Here is a 25,077-nt window from a genome sequence, read left to right as displayed (position 1 = left end):
TGCCAAGTTTGTGGTATTGTACTCGATAAGACTTGAGGCTGTAATTGCTGCCAAAGGTGCATCAACATTTGGCAGAATATTGAGCAAATACTGTTAATACATATGCACATGTGCATTTTTTGTTTTTTATCTTTAATACATTTTCTAAATTAAAAAAAAAAAAACTTTTCACATTGTGTGTAGAATTTTAAGGAAAAAATAATAATGTATTCCATTTTGGGAAAAAGCTGTAACATACTGTAACAGAATGTGGAAAAAGTGAAGCGAGGTGAATACTTTCCGGATGCACTGTAAGTAAATTGTTTACAAGGATACTTTTAAATGTGTGCATGCGAATGTGTGTGTGTGTGTGTGTGTGTGTGTGTGTGTGTGTGTGTGTGTGTGTGTGTGTGTGTGTGTGTGTGTGCGTGTTTGTGTGCAGGTGTGGACCTCACCGCCGACAGTCTAATGGACAGACTGGACAATGGTGTTCTTCTTTGTCAAATGGCCCAGTTCCTCCAAGACAAGATGAGCCACAGTAACAACGGCAAGGTGCGACAACAAAACTACACGATTATTTATCAATTCAATTGTATTCATCATTTTAATTTATTGGGATTGACGCGTCATTTTCTCATGGTCATTTACCAAACTATTTACCAGGACAGTCGTACTTTGACATGCTGTACAAGTTCAATTTCTTCTATGACAGAGTGCGTAACTCAAAATACCCGTATCACAAATCAACTATCTCAATTGAAATTAATTGAACGTCCATTCATCTGTTTTTGGCCCCCAGAACACCATAATTTTAACCTGTAACATGCTTCTAAATAGGATACATTAAATTCTAAATAACACATATTGTATCAAAAACAACACAATTGAATGTACTAGGGATGAAATAACTTATACATGTCAGGTTATATGCTTTTTTACAAATGTATGTGTCGTCTATAAATCGAGTGAAAAGCAAAGTACAGCATTGTGCTAATGCTAATGCTAACACTAATGTGCTAACACTAATGTGCTAATGCTAATGCTAAGGCTAGCCTACTGTTGTTGATGCGAACGCCAATGCCAGGGATTGTAGCATCTTGAACATCTTCATTGGTAAGTTATTTAAACTTGACAGCTTTGGCCACCATTGTTGGTCAACAGCCATACAGGTCACACTGAGGGTGGCCGTATAAACAACTTTAAGACTGTTACAAATATGCGCCACACTGTGAACCCACACCAAACAAGTATGACAAACACATTTCGGGAGAACATCCACACCGTAACACAACATAAACACAACAGAACAAATACCCAGAACCCCTTGCAGCACTAACTCTTCCAGGATGCTACAATATACACACCCCAATACCCACCCCTCCGCCCCCACCTCAACCCCGCTCCCCCCACCTCAACCTCCTCATGCTCTCTCAGGGAGAGCATGTCCCAAATTCCAAGCTGCTGTTTTGAGGCATGTTAAAAAAAAATAATGCACTTTGTAACTTCAATAATAAATATGGCAGTGCCATGTTGGCATTTTTTTCCATAACTTGAGTTGATTTATTTTGGAAAACCTTGTTACATTGTTTAATACATCCAGCGGGGCATCATAACAAAATTAGGCATAATAATGTGTTAATTCCACGACTGTATATATCGGTATCGGTTGATATCGGAATCGGTAATTAAGAGTTGGACAATATCGGATATCGGCAAAAAAGCCATTATCGGACATCTCTAGTTAAAATGTAATAATCACTTATTCTTCTGTTGTTTGGATGATACCACACATATAGGTATCGATCCGATACCAAGTCGTTACAGGATCATACATTGGTCATATTCAAAGTCCTCATGTGTCCAGGGATGTATTTCCTAAATCTTTAATAAACATAATGTGAATTTTTTTAAAAAGGAAAACAAATTTTGTGACGATAAAAAATATCGATGTAATCATTGTTGTATCGACTAGATACGCTATTGTACTTGGTATCATTACAGTGGACGTTAGGTGTAGATCCACCCATGGCATTTGTTTACATTCAGGTGCTAGCTTTTGTTAGCGGTGACGCCGGTGAGCTGATGTATCCTCCTAGTGAAGCATGTTTAGCTATTCCTCGTCCTGCAGGGATGATACTTGTAAGAAACGTACTTTATTCGTCGCCATGGAGGCGAGGATTAGTGATTTAGAAGTAGCTAAAACACTGCAGACTGTGGATGGAAGTTCGCTGCTAACTAGCTAGCCATGTCTTAAAGCGCCTCTCCCTGAGGGCGTTTCAGTGTTATAACTACACCTTTTAGGCCGAAATACGTCCGTTCTCCCTTTTCTGTCTACACGGTGTGTAGACAGAAAATGTCTACACGGTGTAAGTACTCTGTGATTGTGCGCTGCCGAACATGCTCCTCTGCTCGTAAACCCAGCAACGTCATGACGTGATGGCGTGCCGTCATGCCTGTTGGGAACCGGTACTTTTCAAACAGAGTATAGTACCATTTTTGATTCATTAGTACCGCGATACTATACTAGTACCGGTATACTTGTATTCTTGAACGCATCATAATTAAATTATCCCCTCAACTCCCCCCAAAATGGATTAACTCGCTGGAATAAAAAAGACAATATAACATACATCCATAAACGTGGACACATGTGAAAAAGTGCAATATATTTATCTGTACAGTAACTTATTTATTTTTTTATATATATTTATACATATTTATTTATTTTATATATATATTTATATATTATTTACATATATATATTTATTTATATATGCACCGTATTGCTTTTTTATCCTGCACTACCATGAGCTTATGTAACGAAATTTCGTTCTTATCTGTGCTGTAAAGTTCAAATTTGAATGACAATAAAAAGGAAGTCTAAGTCTAAGTCTAAGTCTAAGTCTATACCGTACAACCCTAGTATAAGAAAAGGCAAGGGGGAGGTACAGACAGACAACTTTTTTTCTTTTTCCATCCATCCATCCATTAATCAAAATCAACGAAGGCGGGTCTTGGCGTCTCTTTCAACCTCAGCTGTACGTTGTTTCTGATTGGTTTAAATATGCGTGGTGTCTCCTGTGGTTGGTTAAATGTAGGCATACCTCAGATACGCACACGCAGATTGTATTACGTGCACGCTCTACTGAATGCGCGCGCACAGGTTGTATTACACCTGGCGGTGTCAAACTCAATTTAGCCCAGGGGCCGCATGGAGGAAAATATGTGCACACGTGGGCCGGACTATCAAAAATAATGGCATTAAAACTAAAAAAATAAAGACAACTTCAGATTGTTTTATTTGTCTTACTTTGGCAAAAAAAATAGAACAAACACATTCTGAAAATATTACAACAAAAATATGGAAAAAAATATGGAAAAAATATAGAAAAAAATATAGAAAAAATACCGGCAGCGGTAAAGTTTAGATCCATGAAGGAAAGAAGAAAGTGAATGAATTTTTATAACTGAATACATTTACATGTGCATAAAAATTTGTTGTCTTTTGTATAATTTTTTTTTTATGAATTAAGTACCCTTTATAGGGCAGCACGGTGGAACAGGGGTTAGTGCATCTGCCTCACAATACGAAGGTCCTGAGTAGTCTTGGGTTCAATCCCGGGCTCGGGATCTTTCTGTGTGGAGTTTGCATGTTCTCCCCGTGACTGCGTGGGTTCCCTCCGGGTACTCCGGCTTCCTTCCACCTCCAAAGACATGCACCTGGGGATAGGTTGATTGGCAACATTAAATTGGCCCTAGTGTGTGAATGTGAGTGTGAATGTTGTCTGTCTATCTGTGTTGGCCCTGCGATGAGGTGGCGACTTGTCCAGGGTGTACCCCGCCTTTCGCCCGAGTGCAGCTGAGATAGGCTCCAGCGCCCCCCGCGACCCCAAAGGGAATAAGCGGAAGAAAATGGATGGATGGAAGTAACGTTTATGACAACATTTTTCAAAAACAATATAGAATGTGAGATATAACAGGATAATGCATAAAATGATCATTTGTTTTCAAAAACAGTTACAAAAAAATATGGGTCTCCAAAAATTTACTGTGGGACCCCATTTTTATGACTTGACATTTTGAAAATTCCTAGCGCCAACACTGATGGAGTATTGGTGCGTGAAAAACAGCAGCAGGCAGCTGTGGCCTAATACTAATCAAATATCATCCCGGGGGCCATAGATCATTCAGATCCGGCTCGCGGGCCTTGACTTTGACACACCTGTATTACACACTCACTATTCTGGATGTGCTCTCTCAAATGCTACATGGCAGAAGTGTTGCAAAAGTCCCTTGAAAGTAGCCTATCAAGGGTTATTTCTGATTCGGGACAGACAACTTAAAACCCACGTACGCTGCTCTCAATACAAATTTAGTGTGCAAATGTTCGTTGCGCACTAATATTTCATTTATGCATTCACGCCTGTCCTGGTTGTCTGTTGTACAGAAGATGCATTGTAGTCTCCTTATGTTCTTTAGAACTATCATGTTAGATCAGTGGTTCTTAACCTTGTTGGAGGTACCGAACCCCACCAGTTTCATATGCCCATTCACCGAACCCTTCTTTAGTGAATTATTATTATTATTTTTTTTTTCAAATTCAAGACAAACTTATATGTTTTTGGTATGGGGAACATATTCTAAGTAACAAAGATTTAATTTAGAGTTATTTGGTTAGGGTTAGGGGCAGGGTTAGAAGGTTAGGGTAATAATAAGGCCAAGCCGAATAAGGCATTAATAAGTAGTGAAGTGAAGTGAATTATATTCATATAGCACTTTTCTCTAGTGACTCAAAGCGCTTTACATAGTGAAACCCAATATCTAAGTTACATTTAAACCAGTGTGGGTGGCACTGGGAGCAGGTGGGTAAAGTGTCTTGCCCAAGGACACAACGACAGGAACTAGGATGGCGGAAGCGGGGATCGAACCCGGAACCCTCAAGTTGCTGACACGGCCGCTCTACCAACTGAGCTAATACTTAATAATGACTAGTTAAGAACCAATATGTGACTAATTTGCATGTTAATAGGCAACTAATTAATGGTGAATATGTTCCCCATACTAACGTGTTACCATGTTTTTTTTACTGTTGCACAAAATGAACCGTGCATGAACATCACCTTGTTCAAAGAACAAAACCAACACAGTGCATAAACTCACGACAAATTACACACCTGCAAATCAGTCAGCTGTTGCCGTATCCGTAATATGCCGATAGGGAGAAGTTTTTATTTACACGATGAGTCGGGTGTGTCTTGACCTCCGCCGAACCCCTGAGCCCGACTCACCGAACCCCTAGGGTTCGATCGAACCCAGGTTAAGAACCACTGGGTTAGATCAATCACCAGATTACTTCTACAAACAGTTTTTTAAATCAAGTAACACACATATTCATGACACTAGGAATGCCAGCAATGGCTCTTTGGCACTTCCTGCTCCCAGGACCAATCTCCTCAAACATACAGTCATGTATCAATCAATCAATCAATCAATCAATCTTTATTTATATAGCCCTAAATCACAAGTGTCTCAAAGGGCTGCACAAGCCACAACGACATCCTCGGTACAAAGCCCACATACGGGCAAGGAAAAACTCACCCCAGTGGGACGTCGATGTGAATGACTATGAGAAACCTTGGAGAGGACCGCATATGTGGGTAACCCCCCCCCTCTAGGGGAGACCGAAAGCAATGGATGTCGAGTGGGTCTGACATAATATTGTGAGAGTCCAGTCCATAGTGGATCCAACATAATAGTAAGAGACCAGTCCATAGTGGGGCCAGCAGGACACCATCCCGAGCGGAGACGGGTCAGCAGCGCAGAGATGTTCCCAGCCGATGCACAGGCGAGCGGTCCACCCCGGGTCCCGACTCTGGACAGCCAGCACTTCATCCATGGCCACCGGACCTGTGCCCCCCCCCCCCCCCTCAAGGAAAAGGGGAGCAGAGGAGAAAAGAAAAGAAACGGCAGATCAACTGGTCTAACAGGGGGCTATTTAAAGGCTAGAGTATACAAATGAGTTTTAAGATGGGACTTAAATGCTTCTACTGAGGTAGCATCTCTAATTGTTACCGGGAGGGCATTCCATAGTACTGGAGCCCGAATAGAAAACGCTCTATAGCCCGCAGACTTTTTTTGGGCTCTGGGAATCACTAATAAGCCGGAGTTCTTTGAACGCAGATATCTTGCCGGGACATATGGTACAATACAATCGGCAAGATAGGATAGAGATAGACCGTGTAGTATTTTATACGTAAGTAGTAAAACCTTAAAGTCACATCTTAAGTGCACAGGAAGCCAGTGCAGGTGAGCCAGTATAGGCGTAATATGATCAAACTTTCTTGTTCTTGTCAAAAGTCTAGCAGCCGCATTTTGTACCAACTGTAATTTTTTAATGCTAGACATAGGGAGACCCGAAAATAATACGTTACAGTATTGTATAGATGTATATCATTCTGGAATGGGTTGCCATCTCACATTAATCTCTCACAAAGTAAATTGTCATTCAAGACAGCTTTGAAGATACACTTATTGCAGCTGCCCACATGACGTGAATATTTAATACTGGGTTTAACTAGCTTTTTATCTTATGCTGTATTTTTCCTTTGTATAATATTTGGTAATGCAGGTATTCTTTGTATTTTTATTTTGTATGCTCCTATATGGACCCCAGGAAGACTAGCAGTCGCCTTGGCATCAGCTAATGGGGATCCATTCAATAAACAATAAACAATAAACAATACACACACTCGGATTGATATTCAGACACACAAATTGAATTGCACGCGCACAGATTGAGATATACGTCTGCAAATAATTTAGCTAAAATAACGCTTCCATACTTCTTTTGCCACTTGACCAACCCAGGAACATAATTACAAAACAATCAGCTCTGATGGCCACCTACACCCGGTAATAAAAATACAGGACAAAGTGCGTCCCTTGGCAGCTCTATACAAAAAGCGTACTTTTGCTTCTAAACATGGGACGATAACATTTTTCAAGGGACGGTTGGAAACCAGCGAGCTGCTTCGCCATCAAACACATCATCAGCATCTTATACATATTTTCATGGATAAAATTATGCTGTTTAGAAATGAATTTGGCTCCTCCTGCTTCCTCCTAATTGAAGTTAAAAAGTGGCTTTGGAGCAATCAAAACTGCTCACACGGTCACTAAGGTGGCCATTATGTTTGACACATCAACTTAATGTGTACCGTATTTTCCGCACCATAAGGCGCCCTGGGTTATAAGCCGCGCCTTCAATGAACGGCATATTTCAAAACTTTGTCGTAAGCCGCATCTAACTGCGCTAAAGGAATGTCAAAAAAACAGTCAGATAGGTCAGTCAAACTTTAATAATATATTAAAAACCAGCGTGATGTGGGCGCGCATGGAATCGTATATCAACATGGACGGAGCTGCTGAAAAAAGCCACCCGGCCTCTTCGCGTAAACTTAAACTTACCTTAACCACTCGCTCATCTTTTCTTCATCCATCCCTTCGAGTTAGCTTTTATGATGACGCCGGCTGGAAAGGTCTCTTTTGGCAAGGTCTTCCTTTTGAATATCACCATGGGTGGAAGTTTCTGGCCATTAGCATGGCAAGCTAGAACCACAGTGAAGGATGACTTCTCATTCCCTGTGGTGCGAATATTCACCGTACGTGCTCCCGTTGTATCCACAGTGCGGTTCACAGGAATATCAGTTGCTGTGAAATAGTAATCCGTGTGCGGATGGAGAGATTGCGTCTTTTCATGAACCGGATCCCTGTCACTTGGTAGGAGCCATTTTGTGGTCTTTACAGATGTAAACACACAAAGGAAATGAAACGTACGGTATATCCGCGCGCTTTTTCTTCTTCTACGCGGGCGGGTGGTTGCTTACAGTAGAAGAAGAAGCGCTTCCTGTTCTATGGGGGCGGGTGCTTACCTTGGCGGTTGCTTGCGTAGAAGAAGAAGCGCTTCCTGTTCTACCGGGAAAAAAGATGGCGGCTGTTTACCGAAGTTGCGAGACCGAAACTTTATGAAAATGAATCTTAATATTTATCCATATATAAAGCGCACCGGGTTATAAGGCGCACTGTCAGCTTTTGAGAAAATTTGTGGTTTTTAGGTGCGCCTAATTAGGTATTATATTTATCCATGAGAGCATTTTTGTTGTAAATTGTGAGGTGTGTCTGTTAAAATCATGGTTGTTTTTAACAAAGGATGACAGATGTGAACAAGAAAATGTATTGTCTTTGTGTGATGATGTAAATGAGGTGTGGTTGTATTGTATATTAAGTATATGTCCATGAAAGGGCATTTTATGACTTTTCTTAATTTGATTACATGCTATAGTGTGATTTTATTGTCATTGTATGATTTTTGTATCCCTTTAATTTAGGAAGCCAGGGACTGCAGATGGAAATTAGCTATTTAGCTATAATCTGGTACAGAACATATCTGTCTTTGAGCTTAATGTTTCTGTGCATTGTCCCTTCAAATAAAGACTAAACTTAACTAAACTTTGCACGTCGTTTTATGTGTGTTGTGTGCAGCCTTTCCCGAGAAGAGTGATCCACTGGAGAGCTGATGCAACGTCAGGATCATTCTTTGCCAGAGACAACACAGCAAACTTCCTCTATTGGTGTTGCAAGATTGGTGTCGACAGTGCCCACCTTTTTGAATCTGAGGATTTGGGTGAGCAAATACTCCTCCGACACCTTAAAAAAGACAACCCAGCATCTCCTTACGGCTTCAGCCTCCTTGCTGCTGCTCCATTTTGATAGTTTTTGAAAATAGTTTCCTAATTACGATTATCTGTGAGAACGATGCTTATAAAAAAAAAAAAAAAGCTGCAAAACCTTTTGGTGTGATTATCATGTGACTATAAAGCTGCCCCAAAATGGTGGTGTGTCAGTAAGCTAGCACCATTTTAAAAGCTGATTTTTTTTTGCCATTAAAACTGTTTTTAAAGCCATTTAATAAAGCTCATGCTTTGCGTCAAATATTATAAATATTATTATCCGTGGTTGGCTAGATTTAGGCCCAAGAACTTATGGATTGGTCTGGTATTGGTCATCTCAGTCAATCAGAGTTACCCGAGTTACAGCAAACCGTGAGGAAGCATGAAGTGCTCTAAAACTTGCTGGTAGACGGCTGCGTTGACCCTGGATCTCAGGAAACAGAGTGGACCGACACCAGCAGATGACATGGCACCCCAAACCATCACCCAACCATGCAAATTTTGCATTTCCTTTGGAAATCGAGGTCCCAGAGTCTGGAGGAAGACAGGAGAGGCACAGGATCCACGTTGCCTGAAGTCTAGTGTAAAGTTTCCACCATCAGTGATGGTTTGGGGTGCCATGTCATCTGCTGGTGTCGGTCCACTCTGTTTCCTGAGATCCAGGGTCAACGCAGCCGTCTACCAGCAAGTTTTAGAGCACTTCATGCTTCCTGCTGCTGACCTGCTCTATGGAGATGTAGATTTCAAGTTCCAACAGGACTTGGCGCCTGCACACAGCGCAAAATCTACCCGTGCCTGGTTTACGGACCATGGTATTTCTGTTGTAAATTGGCCCGCCAACTCCCCTGACCTTATCCCCATAGAAAATCTGTGGGGTATTGTGAAAAGGAAGATGCAGAATGCCAGACCCAAAAACGCAGAAGAGTTGAAGGCCACTATCAGAGCAACCTGGGCTCTCATAACACCTGAGCAGTGCCAGAAACTCATCGACTCCATGCCACGCCGCATTAACGCAGTAATTGAGGCAAAAGGAGCTCCAACCAAGTATTGAGTATTGTACATGCTCATATTTTTCATTTTCATACTTTTCAGTTGGCCAACATTTCTAAAAATCCCTTTTTTGTATTAGCCTTAAGTAATATTCTAATTTTGTGACACACGGAATTTTGGATTTTCATTTGTTGCCACTTCAAATCATCAAAATTAAATGAAATAAACATTTGAATGCATCAGTCTGTGTGCAATGAATAAATATAATGTACAAGTTACACCTTTTGAATGCAATTACTGAAATAAATCAAGTTTTTCAAAATATTCTAATTTACTGGCTTTTACCTGTATATTCAAATTAATCGTGATTTCTATTTGTAACAATTCTTAATCGATAAAAAAATGATATATATGTATGAAAGGGACAAGCGGTAGAAAATAGATGGTTGGATATATGGGGGGGATTGTTTGAATGTTTGGGTTGAATTTTAATAATCAAATCCAGTTTTTTTTAAGTAATGCGTGCGTGTGTGTGTGTGTGTGTGTGTGTGTGTGTGTGTGTGTGTGTGTGTGTGTGTGTGTGTGTGTGTGTGTGTGTGTATGCGTGCCACTAGATATAGCCTGCGTACCACGAGGGGTACATGTTCCACAGTTTGCTTTAGATGTTATGTATTGTCTTCACAGAGTAGATGTGTATTAAGAATGTGTTGCATGCACATCCGCTACGTCCACAATGCTGTTGACTTTGTCAGGTCCAGACAGGAACATTGTTTGATGTCTCAGTAGTGCACTGGTAGAAGGAGATGAAGCGTCGGTGCCCTCATGCCCCTAGCTTCACATTCAAAGGGCAGAAATTCCAGCTCTGCTTCAAAGATAGAGAGGCACAATAGACAGAGCACTTCCCATATTGTGACCCTCTGCTCTTTGAAATAGACACAAGTGTATCTCCAGAAACATCTTTTTTTCATTCATTTTTTTTTTTTTTTTTTAACTCATTCACTCCTTTTGTTTATGCTCTGTGCATGTGCTGCGTGAAGTCCTCCACAGACAACCTCGGGAGGTGTGCCTCTGCTTGATGGCGCTGGGAAGGATTGCCGCCAGGTGACCAGATTAAGCTTTTATAAATCCAGGGTGGAATTTAGCGATGATAAGTACTTTTGTGTTGACCTTGTATATCTTACTTTAAAACCCCATCTGTATAACTGTACAGTATTTATTTTTATTTTGACCCATCTGTATAAACACATTGAGATTAAATTCAGCCAGAAACCTAAATTCTAAGTAGTGAAATGTAGATTTTTGTAACTTTATAAATGACTAACTTGTAACAAAGTGCAAAGTTAAACTGTATAATTAAAAAAACTAATGGATTGATTTAGTAAACAAAAATATAAATGTATTAAAATAGTTATGTGTCCCATTCTACTTACACCTCAGGAAAGCTGAATTTAACATCCTTGATCATCCAGAAGAAAAAGTCTGGCCTGTGCTGGGTTTTCTACGCCATGATATGTGCCTTTGCGCCATTTGGCCACTTGATGGCACTGTTGGCTCACCTTCTCCCTTCTCCCTCTGCAACCAAACATATGTTAATGCTTTAATTAGAGTTGCAACAATTAGTCGACATACGGTAATCGACAATGTCGATAATAAAAAAAAAATCGTCAACAAATATTTGTTGTTGTCGTTGCGTCACTTAATATGATTTTGATGTGATTTTTTTATACTTCCGAGGGAAGTACAGCCCAGCCTCGACTGCATATGAAGCCGCACGAGGACAAGAAAATTGGCGACTGAGAAGCGGAGTTACTGAAATTCAAGTTTATGGGATATGGTGCACTTTTAGTTTTTTTATTTTTCACTGTGTTTTTTACTTTGCGTAATAAAGTAACCCCATTGATTCCTTAGTAATGTATGTTTCTTTTGGTACAAGTTACTATAATAGCTTTTGGAAATGAGTTAAAATGGACTCAAACATGTAGAGCAGATCATATAAGCGATAATCGCATTAGTCGACTATTAAAATAATTATTAGTTGCATCCTTAGTTTTAAAGGCCTACTGAAATGCGATTTTCTTATTTAAACGGGGATAGCAGGTCCATTCTATGTGTCATACTTGATCATTTCGCGATATTGCCATATTTTTGCTGAAAGGATTTAGTAGAGAACATCAACGATAAAGTTCGCAACTTTTGGTCGCTGATAAAAAAGCCTTGCCTGTACCGGAAGTAGCAGACGATATGCGCGTGACGTCACAGGTTGTGGAGCTCTTCACATCCACACATTGTTTACAATCATGGCCACCAGCAGCGAGAGCGATTCGGACCGAGAAAGCGACGATTTCCCCATTAATTTGAGCGAGGATGAAAGATTTGTGGATGAGGAAAGTGAGAGTGAAGGACTAGAGGGCAGTGGGAGCGATTCAGATAGGGAAGATGCTGTGAGAGACGTGTGGGACCTGATATTCAGCTGGGAATGACTAAAACAGTAAATAGACACAAGACATATATATACTCTATTAGCCACAACACAACCAGGCTTGTATTTAATATGCCACAAATTAATCCCGCATAACAAACACCTCCCCCCTCCCGTCCATATAACCCGCCAATACAACTCAAACACCTGCACAAAACACTCAATCCCACAGCCCAAAGTACTGTTCACCTCCCCAAAGTTCATACAGCACATATATTTCCCCAAAGTCCCCAAAGTTAAGTACGTGACATGCACATAGCGGCACGCACGTACGGGCAAGCGATCAAATGTTTGGAAGCCGCAGCTGCATGCGTACTCACGGTACCGCGTCTGCGCATCCTACTCAAAGTCCTCCTGGTTGTCAAGACTGGGACTGTGGTGTGGTTTGTTCTCCCGAGGTGCAAGTGATTTGGACCAGACATGGCGTGAAGGTGAATACATGATTTATTTTAACACTTTATCAAAAAGGAACAAAAGAAAAGCGCGCACAATGGCGGAGGTACAAAACTAGGCTATTGAAAACAAAACTTGCACATAGGCAGAAACTGTGAACAATTAAACAAAAACACTAACTGTGGCATTAATAAACAAAAAAACTTACTTGGCATGGACTATGAAGTGCGCAGAGGTAAGAGTGTGACAGGGGTATGAATCCGGATGTCGCCAGAAAGACAAACTGAAAACAATGAACTTAAATACTACAGACATGATTAACGAAAACAGGTGCGTGACTCAAAACGTGAAACAGGTGCGTGACGTGACAGGTGAAAACTAATGGGTTGCTATGGTGACAAACAAGAGTGCACAATGAGTCCAAACGTGGAACAGGTGAAACTAATGGGTAACCATGGAAATAAGACAAGGGAGTGAAAAGCCAGAAACTAAAGAGTCCAATAACTAAACAAAACAAAACATGACTAATACAAAACATGGTCACACAGACATGACACTGGTAAGAGTCTCTGTTGTCCCAGTTCTCCACAGGCCAATGGTAAAGCTTGACTGTCATCTTCCGTGAATGTAAACAATGAAACACCGGCTGTGTTATCCGGCACAACAGTCAAGGGGTGCATTCTACGGCGGGGGTGCGTTATCCGGCACAACACCTGCTGCAATACACCGCTTCCCACCTACAGCTTTCTTCTTTGCTGTCTCCATTGTTCATTGAACGAATTGCAAAAGATTCACCAACACAGATGTCCAGAATACGGTGGAATATTGCGATGAAAACAGACGACTTAATAGCTGGCCACCATGCTGTCCCAAAATGTCCTCTGCAATCCGTGACGTCACGCGCAGGCGTCATCATACCGAGACGTTTTCAGCAGGATATTTTGCGCGAAATTTAAAATTGCACTTTAGTAAGCTAACCCGGCCGTATTGGCATGTGTTGCAACGTTAAGATTTCATCATTGATATATAAACTATCAGACTGCGTGGTCGGTAGTAGTAGGTTTCAGTAGGCCTTCAATTGACTGATGACGAGCGTTTTTCCACCAACAAGAAGGTGGTGTCATGTTTCATTGCCTGCTTTACTTTCGCTCTGAAAGCGGTTGCCAAATGAGAAATAACGCGACCACAAGTTGACACAACAATCCAAATTATTGATCATAGATCTGGTTATAATTGACCACTTTTCACCGTTTAAAGGGGAACATTATCACAATTTCAGAAGGGTTAAAACCATTAAAAATCAGTTCCCAGTGGCCTATTTTATTTTTCGAAGTTTTTTTCAAAATGTTACCCATCACGCAATATCCCTAAAAAAAGCTTCAAAGTGCCTGATTTTAACCATCGTTATATACACCCGTCCATTTTCCTGTGACGTCACACAGTGATGCCAATACAAACAAACATGGCGCATAGAACAGCAAGCTATAGCGACATTAGCTCGGATTCAGACTCGGATTTCAGCGGCTTAAGCGATTCAGCAGATTACGAATGTATTAAAACGGATGGTTGTAGTGTGGAGGCAGGTAGCGAAAACGAAATTGAAGAAGAAACTGAAGCTATTGAGCCATATCGGTTTGAACCGTATGCAAGCGAAACCGACGAAAACGACACGACAGCCAGCGAGACGGGAGAAAGCGAGGACGAACTCGGCGATCGCCTTCTAACCAACGATTGGTATGTGTTTGTTTGGCATTAAAGGAAACTAACAACTATGAACTAGGTTTACAGCATATGAAATACATTTGGCAACAACATGCACTTTGAGAGTGCGGACAGCCCAATTTTCATCAATTAATATATTCTGTAGACATACCCTCATCCGCGCTCTTTTCCTGAAAGCTGATCTGTCCAGTTTTGGAGTTGATGTCAGCAGGCCAGGGAAGCTAGGGTCGATATTCTTCTCTTGATCATCTTCGGTGGCATAAGGGACGTTGTGAGCCAAGACATCCAGGTGGTTTAGCTCGCTCGTCTGCGGGAACAAACTGCCGCCATTGCTTGCCGTGCTACCGAGGTCTTTTGTCCCTGAATTGCTCACACACTCCGGCAGATTCAATGGGGATCTGGCGGCAGATTTCTTTGACTTTATTGTTGGAAATGCATCTGCTTTGAGTGTCGCAGGATATCCACACATTCTTGCCATCTCTGTCGTAGCATAGCTTTCGTCGGTAAAGTGTGCGGAACAAACGTCCAATTTCTTGCCACTTTCGCATCATTGGGTCACTGGTGCAACTTGAATCCGTCCCTGTTCGTGTTGTTACACCCTCCGACAACACACCGACGAGGCATGATGTCTCCAAGGTACGGAAAACAGTCGAAAAAACGGAAAATAACAGAGCTGATTTGACTCGGTGTTTAAGAAAATGGCGGATTGCTTCCCGATGTGACGTCACAACGTGACGTCATCGCTCCGAGAGCGAATATTAGAAAGGCGTTTAATTTGCCAAAATTCACCCATTTAGAGTTCGGAAATCGGTTAAAAAAATATATGGTCTTTTTTCTGCAACATCGAGGTATATATTGACGCTTACTTAGGTCTGGTGATAATGTTCCCCTTTAAAGACTCTTAGACCGTTTAAAGTCAACAATTTCGAGTCTAGGTTGTCCATGGTCTGCGAGTTCAAAGACCATCAACAGTTCAGGACTTTCGAGTAAAGAAAATAAAAAGCAAGGTTATGGAGAAGGAAAATGTGAATTCCCATTTGATAAACATACATAAGCATAGTTTGCTTCATTGATTCCAATGTCCGTCATTTGTCCGTCCCAGCGAAGCTTCTAAGTGCATAACGTAGGTAGTAGTGGGGACTAAATATTACAATTTAGAAGATTGACTCTCTTTCCACTAAATAGATGCTTTACGTGTTTATTATTATTGCTGACTTATTGTCAAGTTAGCCATGATCAGCCTGGACAGAGCTGGGTGTACCACCTTAAGACTTTGCAGCGGTCGAAAGGATGCACAGTCCTAGGATCATGAGTGACCAAAATATTCTTTAAAAATGTAGGTTGGATTCCGAGTTGCCTAACCAGCAAGCTTAATTTTTGCAAGGATGAGTCAACATAATCACAACAACGTTGATTATACAATACAATCGACAGAGAAGTGTTATTTTCGACGAATCGCTTAATACCATTTCAATTGGTAGACCACCAGGAAATGTTCATGTTTACACTTTTATTCATTTTTGTAAATAACTGCATTTAAATAACTCTAACAGTACCGCATACAAATACTTTTTGCACTGAATGCCATATTTACAGGACATGTTAATGTATTTTACACTTATGTTATATACTTACTGCAGTGGTTCTTAACCTGGGTTCGATCGAACCCTAGGGGTTCGGTGAGTCGGCCTCAGGGGTTCGGCGGAGGTCAAAACACACCCGACTCATCGTGTAAATAAAAACTTCTCCCTATCGGCGTATTATGGATACGGCAACAGCAGAAGTCACACTGATTTGCAGGTGTGTAATTTGTTGTGAGTTTAGACACTGTTTTAGTTTTGTTCTTTGAACGGTTCATTTTGTGCACCAGTAAAAAAAACATGGTAACACTTTAGTATGGGGAACACATTCACCATTAATTAGTTGCTTATTAACATGCAAATTAGTAACATATTGGCTCTTAACTAGTCATTATTAAGTACTTATTAATGCCTTATTCGGCATGGCCTTATTATAACCCTAACCCTCTAAGCCTGGCCCTAACCCTCTAACCCTAACCCGAACCAAATAACTCTAAATTAAGTCTTTGTTACTTAGAATATGTTCCCCTAGTGTCCAAAAAACTCTAAATTAAGTCTTTGTTACTTAGAATATGTTCCCCATACTAAAGTGTTACCAAAAATATGAATTTGAAAAAAAACAACATTATATTTATCACTAAAGAAGGGTTCGGTGAATGCACATATGAAACTGGTGGGGTCCAACAAGGTTAAGAACCACTGACTTAGTGGAATAAAGTAAAACCATAAGTTTATTTTGTCACAATTTAATTCACTATAATGGGTTTTAAAAACGAGTTAAAGGCAAGTCTTAAGCAATAATCGTTTGACTAGTCGACTAATCGGAAAAAAAAAAATCCTGACTAGTTGATTACTGAAAAAATCGTTAGTTGCAGCCCTACAAAGGTATCGCTTACTGGTAAATGACAAGCAAAATTGATTTTGTAATGATTCATTTTTACATATGTGATCAATATCTGTCTTGTATTCTGTACTTAGGTATGGAGTGGATCCTCCAAACCTAGTGAAGTTGGAGAGCGAGATAGAGAGGGAGGAGGCAGGGCACACATCTCCATCGGCCCCGCTACCCTTCTCCTTTTTTCCATCCCCGGCGCTTTCCTCACGATCACCGACCACTCCTTCCTCACCAGTGCCCCTTACTCCAAGTATAACCTGTCTTCGTGAAGACCACACCCCCCTCGTCACCTCTGATCGTCCATCAGCCACCACAGACCCAATGCCCATATGCTTATCCCCCCCTCAGTCCTACTTGTCTGGCCCTAAACTCTGCACAACTTCCACACAAACCTCCAACAGCACATCTACAGCTTCGCTTGGCCACACCCAAACGGCTACAGCAGCAACACCTCCTACAGCCTCCCGGCCGCCAAACCCGAACTATCATTCCAAATACAGCAGCCGAAAGAGCAACAGCACACCCAACATTTTGGATGACATTGTATGTATTATTTAAGTTTTCAATATACAATTTTTATATTGCAGTACCGCACTATCTTAACACTTTGTGTCTCATTTTTCAGGTGAGAAACATAATCGAAAATCCACCCTGCAGCTGTCCGAACAGGTTTCCCATTGAAAAGCAGCCCAAAGGCTGTTATCGTGTCGGGGAAAAAGTTCTTTACATACGAGTAAGTCATGAATGCCCACACTTAAAGGGGAAGTGCACATTTTTTTTGCAAGTTTGCCTATTGTTCATGGGAGGAATCATTTCTACCTCTAAATCACTTTAAAAATGCATTCAAAAACCGTCAACAATACTTCATTCACAATCCGTAACCTGTAAAATAACCAAGCTGTATCGACATTGTTTTTGTAAGAGTGAACACTGAGGAACTCTCTTTCTAGCGTAGTAACAAATCGGCGTAAAAGTTAGCTATGGCAAGAGATTAGATAGCTTCTACGGCAACACGAAACGCATTTGGGTTTGCAATGGACAACACAATGCGATAGGAAAAACATGAACAATCATATTACAGTATGTGTAAAGTATTAGCCGACATTTCATGTTTTGTTTGTACACTTTTAGTTTATTATTCTTCGGTCAATGGTCAACAAAATAAACAAACAGTTGTACATTCATAGATTGAAAATGAAAATGTTGCAGACCGAAAGGGTTTAGGATAAAGTTGAACACTTATTGCGCCTAACCCTGTAAATAATGTCAAGTACAAGATGAACTTCCGAAAATTATGAAATGTTTTTTGTACAACATATTATAAATACACATTATACACAACATAAACACAGTTCAATTATATACACAGTAAATGCATGTGAAATATCCTTGTACACGTGTTAAACCTTTGTACCAATATATATACCATATACAAACAATTATCTTCCATTATTATTTATATCCCACATTTAGTATTTTAATTAACATTGATCATAGTATTAACTACTGTGTTGATTCAAGAGTGATATATTGTTTCAAGACTTTGGTCTTAAAGTGTTTTTTAAATGTGTGAATGGAACTGGAACATTTTAAGGAATCATCCAAGCTGTTCCACAGTTGAACCCCCCTGACAGAAACACATCTACTTTTTAAGCTTGTTCTTATTTTAGCTTTCTGGAAGTCAGCTGAACCTCTGAGGTCATAGGGTTTCTCTCTGGGTTTGAACCTCTCCTGTAGACACCGAGGCAGCATGTGGTTATGAGCTTTGTACGTCACAATAGCAGTGTTGAGGTCAACAAGATCGTGCAGTTTTAATGTTTTTAATTTATTAAACAGAGCATTGGTATGGTCATGATAATCTGCATAATTTACAATTCTAATAGCTTTCTTTTGAAGTAAGAATATAGAGTTGATGTTTGTTTTGTAATTGTTACCCCAGATTTCAACACAATAATTAAGATAAGGGAGTACGAAAGAATTATATAACATATTAAGAGCCTTTTGATTTACGGAGTTTTTGATTTTATGTAACATAGCAATATTTTTTGCCATCTTTGTCTTAAGTATATTTATGTACAGTTTAATTACAATACATTTAATTTATCATCTATATAGATTCCCAAAAATTTTGTTGAATACACCCTTTCTATCTCCATATCATCAATTCTTATATGACACTGTATGTTATTTTTCCTATTTCCAAAAATTATATATTTTGTTTTATTTAGGTTGATTGACAGTTTATTGGCATCAAACCATTGCTTTAGTATGTGGAGTTCACTCTCTACAGTCTCTAGGAGTTGGCCAAGGTCTTGCCCAGAACAGTACAGACTTGTATCATCAGCAAAGAGAATACAATTGAGTTTTTTTAAAGATTTTGCAGATATCATTAATATACAATAAAAACAATTTTGGTCCCAGTACAGAACCTTGGGGCACTCCATGTGTTATTATCTTTTTATCTGAATCTACATTGTTCATATGCACATACTGTTCTCTGCCACCAAGATAACTTTTCAACCAATCATGAGCAAGCTAGCACACAGCTAGCCAGACAGCGTATGTACTGTAGTTGTACTAACACGCATGACGTGCTGCATGCATCATGATCGATATAAAGTATGACTCACTCGATGGACAGATGTTCGTCTGATCCAACTGGCCGGGGACATTTTTTCTGGTTTATTTGGGGTAAGCACGCCATTTATGTCGAAATAGCTTATCTCCAAATTCCATATTTGCAGCTTCGATTCGCTTTCACCTCACTCTCCTGGCTTCTGTCTGCTCCAACGTGTCACCCTCTTCTTCGTGCTTACTTCTATAAGCAGTAGTTTATCTTCCGTTTATTCAGATTAAAAAAGATAAGGTTGTTAATACTCATTTGTCAACAAATAGTCGTCTTTGTTGTCTGTTACCAAGTCTGCCATGATTAGAACACACAAGCGTTTTGTATCCTGAAGTAGAAGTAGTGTGCTGCTATGGAAACAGAAATCAATGCGCAAAAGAAGGCATTGATTAAAATGATCAAAATACGGTAAGAATTGTGCATATTACATATTGTTATGATCGTGTCTGTTACTACATCATTTATAGATTTGCAGTGTGTATATAAAACTTTGATGGAGGGTTTTGAAGTTGTTTTAGAGGGCTTTGATTTGATTTTGATTTTTTATTACGGATCCCCATTAGCTGGTTGCCACAACAACCCACTAGTCTTCCTGGGGTCCACAAACTCAATACAATTACAAGTAAAAGCATATAATTATAACTACACAATACAGAAACAAATACAAATAATCAACAAGCAAACAATTTACAGTCTCAGAATATTAGTTACCATATAAATATAACTACACAATACAAAAGCAAACAAAAATCATCAACAAGCAAACTAGTTTACAGACTCAGATAAAATATTAGTTTCCTTTTAAAAACCTGTTTACTTTCAATGCCGGTGAGAATTTGAGGCAGGTTATTCCAGAGCAATACAGATCTATAAATAAAAGATTTCCGCAATGTATTCTTCCTCGGACGAGGGAGTACAAAATGACCCTCACTAGACACCCTGGTGTTATGATTATGCCTAGTGCTACTGTAAACTATTTGGGCCATAAGAAAAGCAAGAGCTTTACTACTAGTGGTTACTGATTTGAACAATATTAGAGTATTAGCTGACAACCTGTTCTGCACTGTTAGTTAGGAAAGAGAAGCATGCATTTGGTTAACATTGGTTCTTAGTGAATAACCCAGAACCAGCCGTGCTGCCCTATACTGGACAATCTGATCTTACTGGCTTTGATGGCTACAACAGTGACTCCGCATCTTTCAAGCGTTTTTTTTATCATCTTTAAAATCCTAATTAAAAAAAAACAAAACATGTGTGTTCTTGTCTTTCATAATGATTGTGAACAATAGGCAAAATTCACCCCAAAAAGTGCAGTTCCCCTTTAAAGGAGAATTTTGCCAATAATTCAGAATCCTTAAGAGAGACGAGAACACATTTATTTTTCTTTTTTAATGCCTTCTAACTCGTAAATAAAAGTCAGCTTACAATGGAGTCAGTGGGGGGTCCTCTATTCCACCTCTAAATAACCATGCAAAAAGCGCCAACAATACTACATTTACATTTCATGACCTGAATATTAACCAACTATTTGCGAGCGCTAACATTAAGGACCTATTTTTATTGGTGCATTTTCACATTGAGATAACGTCCTTATGCTGCTGTATTGATATCATCAGCTGGTGAGCTCCTTCTTTGCCTCTGAGCTCGTTAAAGTTTCTTCTAGATTATAAATTATGCCTCTCACCTGTATAGTAGAAGGTTGAGGACATGATCTGAGAAGTTGATCATCTTTGACAACCAATTTAGACCCGAAAAGACGCTTGGTTCCACCCCCCTTTTTTCTTTGCGTGGATTATGAGTCATTCTTCATCTGAACGGACATATATGAACATCCTAACAGTCAGCATCCCAGTGAGACCAGACATTGTACAGTAAGTGTATTGAGTTATGTTTGTTGGCTCTCATGAAGTCTGCAGTGAGTAGTCATCAGTGTAATTGTTGGAAGGAAAAAGCGAACGTTGTGATGCGTTTGTGAAATGATTGTATGCTTAAAGTGATCAAAATATGTACATTTCACCAGTGTTGGGACTAACTTTAGAGTCTAAATGTAACGCCGTTAGTTTCGGCGGTAACTAGTAATCTAACGCGTTATTTTTTATATTCAGTAACTCAGTTATCGTTACTACATGATGCGTTACTGCGTTATTTTTACATTATTTTTTATGTAGTATCGGCTAGAAAAAGAAGAACTGAGTGTGTTTTATTGGAGCGCTGCAGTGTCGTCCTTCTGAATGTTCTTGTGTAACAAGGGCAAGCGATCAAATGTTTGGAAGCCGCAGCTCCATGCGTACTCATGGTACCGCGTCTGCATATCCAACTCAAAGTCCTCCTGGTAAGAGTCTCTGTTGTCCCAGTTCTCCACAAGCCAATGGTAAAGCTTGACTCTCATCTTCCGGGAATGTAAACAATGAAACACTGGCTGTTTTATCCGGCACAACAGTCAGGGGGTGCATTCTACGGCGGGGGTGCGTTATCCGGCACAACACCTGCCGCAATACACCGCTTCCCACCTACAGCTTTCTTCTTTGCTGTCTCCATTGTTCATTGAACAAATTGCAAAAGATTCACCAACACAGATGTCCAGAATACTGTGGAATTTTGTGATGAAAACAGACGACTTAATAGCTGGCCACCATGCTGTCCAAAAATGTCCTCTACAATCCGTGACGTCACGTGCCGGCATCATCATACCGAGACGTTTTCAGCAGGATATTTTGTGCGAAATTTAAAATTGCACTTTAGTAAGCTAACCCGGCCGTATTGGCATGTGTTGCAATGTTAATATTTCATCATGGATATATAAACTATCAGACTGCGTGGTCGGTAGTAGTGGGTTTCAGTAGGCCTTTAAATCTGCCTGGTTAGGCTTTGTGTATGTCACGTGTGCCTTCCTTAGGTGAAACCAGGTTTACAGCTATGTTGTTATTAAGCTGTTTGTTACTTATGTATGTTATGTTGCAGCTATTTAAAATAAAGTTTTGTCAATTTGTTCTGGCCTGAAATAAATTGGCCCTTTGAAACATATCTTTGTCTTTGTGTGTTGTATGTAGACCACATTGCTTAGCAGAGTTCAGTGATGCAAATGCATGTCAAGTTGATCAACAGATTGTAGTATTCTCCAGTGCAATAACAGTACTGAAATAAAGGCTAAAAGGGCATTAATGGGAGCTTTAAAAAAAAAAAAAAAGAAGAAAAAAAAGTAACTAAATAGTTACTTTTCACAGTAACGCATTACTTTTTAGTGCAAGTAACTGAGTTAGTAACTGAGTTACTTTTGAAATATAGTAACTAGTAACTGTAACTAGTTACTGGTTTTCAGTAATAAACCCAACACTGCATATAACATGTTATTATGAATGTGCCTGTTACTACTGTATATACTTACAGTGTGTATATAAAATGTTGATGGAAATATTTGGGTGTTTTTTAGGCTCTTTGTAGGCAGAATAGAGCGACTCATAGGCTTCATTTCAAGCTGACTTTTGCTCTCATTTATTTACTCGTTAGAATGCATACAAAACCAAAAAACATACGTGTTCTTGTTTTATATAAGGATTGTGAATGATAGGCAAAATACCCCAAAAAAGTGCAGTTCCTTTTAAATGTGCTTTACTGTGCGTACGACCAACATGCATCAAGTCAGGCAATTTGTATGGTTAACACCCAGAACACTCACTGACAGCCTACCTAATTATCTCTTTAATTTACTGTATGTAGTTCACTTGCGCTTAACCACCATGTAGCACATGCTGCAGTGGAGACAAACTATAAACTATACCCTATAAACTATAACTATAAACAATTGCAAACTACAAAATATATTGTACTAATAGTGTGCGTTTGGCGAGTGATCAACTAAGACTGCCTGGGCAATTGAAAACATTTAAATGAGTTTTTTTGTGTGTTGGCTGTCACCATGGAGACAGTCATCTGTATACTCCAACCTGTGGTGTGTTTCACTATATGTGGAACAACCATACTTGCCAACCTTGAGACCTCCGAATTCGGGAGATGGGGGCGTTGGGGGCGTGGTTAGGGGGCGGGGTTGAGGTGGAGGCAGCATACCCCTTCCCCTTCGAGCTTTTCTGGATGAAATGAAATTCTTTTTTCCAATCATTTTGGAACTTGCAAGTGTATTTCTTCTTCTTTCACATCGTCGCCATGTCTCTTCTTCGTTCTTCTGCTACGTCTCCTTCTTGTTGTGTGTGCAGTTGTGCACTGAGCTTCAAAAGACGTAGATGTTAATGTAGCGTCCCGGAAGAGTAAGTGCTGCAAGGGATCCTGGGTATTTGTTCTGTTGTGTTTATGTTGCGTTACGGTGCGGGTGTTCCCCCGAAATGTGTTTGTCATTCTTGTTTGGTGTGGGTTCACAGTGTGGCGCATATTTGTATCAGTGTTAAATTTGTTTATACGGCCACCGTCAGTGTGACCTGTATGGCTGTTGATCAAGTATGCCTTACATTTTCATTAAACCAGTTAAAAGATCATACAACATGTCAGCATTTCTTGACATCTTCGAGTAAAGACTGTTGTTAAACCCGTTCAACGCTGCATTGATATGTGTCTGAGCCGGTACGCTGTCTATATGGAGGAAAAGCGGATGCCTGGACAGCATGCGGCTATTAAGGGGTGAAGGTTTCAGGTGAGAGGGAACGTTAAAGGCAGTGTCTTTAAGGCACGCCCCCAATTTTGTGGAAATCGGTAGAAATTCGGGAGAATGGTTGCCCCGGGAGATTTTCGGGAGGGGCACTGAAATTCTGGAGTCTCCCGGGAAAATCGGGAGGGTTGGCAAGTATGGGAACAACTATGGTATGCACCACCTTTTCTGGACAATACAGAAGTAGATATAGACAACAGAACTTACATTTCAGCATGCCAAAGATGCGCTCTGGGAGGTCCTGCGGTGTTATGACGGTGCGTCTGAAATTATCCAGTAGAAAGAAAATGCGTGTTTTGAAAAGTTTATTTTTATTTTTATGAGATATGTTAATAATATGTCTATTTAATATATTAGATGTACGATATTAATATATCTCCTATAAAAAAAACGGAGTGTCATTAAAAACAACGCCTTAACCCAATCGTAATTTTATGAAGGAAATTACGAAAGAAAAATAATGCTTGGAGAATTTTCATATTAATGTCAACTATACAAATAACTCTGCTATATGTCTGCACGGATTTGGCAACGCAACATTTTGACACTCCCATACACTCCAAAGTCCATATCCTTACTCTCTATTGCTACACTGCTGTAACACATACTTGCCAACCTTGAGACCTCCGAATTCGGGAGATGGGGGGGGGGGGGAGGTTGAGGTGGGCGGGGTTGGGGGGCGGGGTTTAGTGGTAGCGGGGGTGTATATTGTAGCGTCCCGGAAGAGTTAGTGCTGCAAGGGGTTCTGGGTATTTGTTCTGTTGTGTTTATGTTGTGTTACGGTGCGGATGTTCTCCCGAAATGTGTCTGTCATTCTTGTTTGGTGTGAGTTCACAGTGTGGCGCATATTTGTAACAGTGTTAAAGTTGTTTATACGCCCACCCTCAGTGTGACCTGTATGGCTGTTGATCAAGTATGCCTTGCATTCACTTATGTGTGTGTAAAAGCCACAAATATTATGTGACTGGGCCGGCACGCTGTTTGTATGGAGGAAAAGCGGGCGCGACGACAGGTTGTAGAGGACGCT

The 25,077-nt window shown here is 40.1% G+C and overlaps 1 protein-coding gene across 1 annotated transcript in view; it reads left to right on the top strand.

Annotated features, from left to right (window-relative positions):
• LOC133616012 (growth arrest-specific protein 2-like) overlaps positions 1 to 25,077 on the top strand; it is an 82,414-nt gene that overhangs the window by 24,960 nt on the left and 32,377 nt on the right. The window contains exons 3-7 of the mRNA XM_061974991.1: positions 422 to 531; positions 8,521 to 8,662; positions 10,736 to 10,799; positions 16,851 to 17,310; positions 17,393 to 17,500. Coding sequence (XP_061830975.1) covers positions 422 to 531; positions 8,521 to 8,662; positions 10,736 to 10,799; positions 16,851 to 17,310; positions 17,393 to 17,500 — 884 coding nt within the window. The remainder of the gene's footprint in view (positions 1 to 421; positions 532 to 8,520; positions 8,663 to 10,735; positions 10,800 to 16,850; positions 17,311 to 17,392; positions 17,501 to 25,077) is intronic.

This window comes from Nerophis lumbriciformis, linkage group LG15 (genome assembly GCF_033978685.3).
Source record: "Nerophis lumbriciformis linkage group LG15, RoL_Nlum_v2.1, whole genome shotgun sequence".
NCBI lineage: Eukaryota > Metazoa > Chordata > Actinopteri > Syngnathiformes > Syngnathidae > Nerophis > Nerophis lumbriciformis.
The sequence above is the reverse complement of the archived record's forward strand: the minus strand, read 5'-3'. Positions and strand labels throughout refer to the sequence as shown.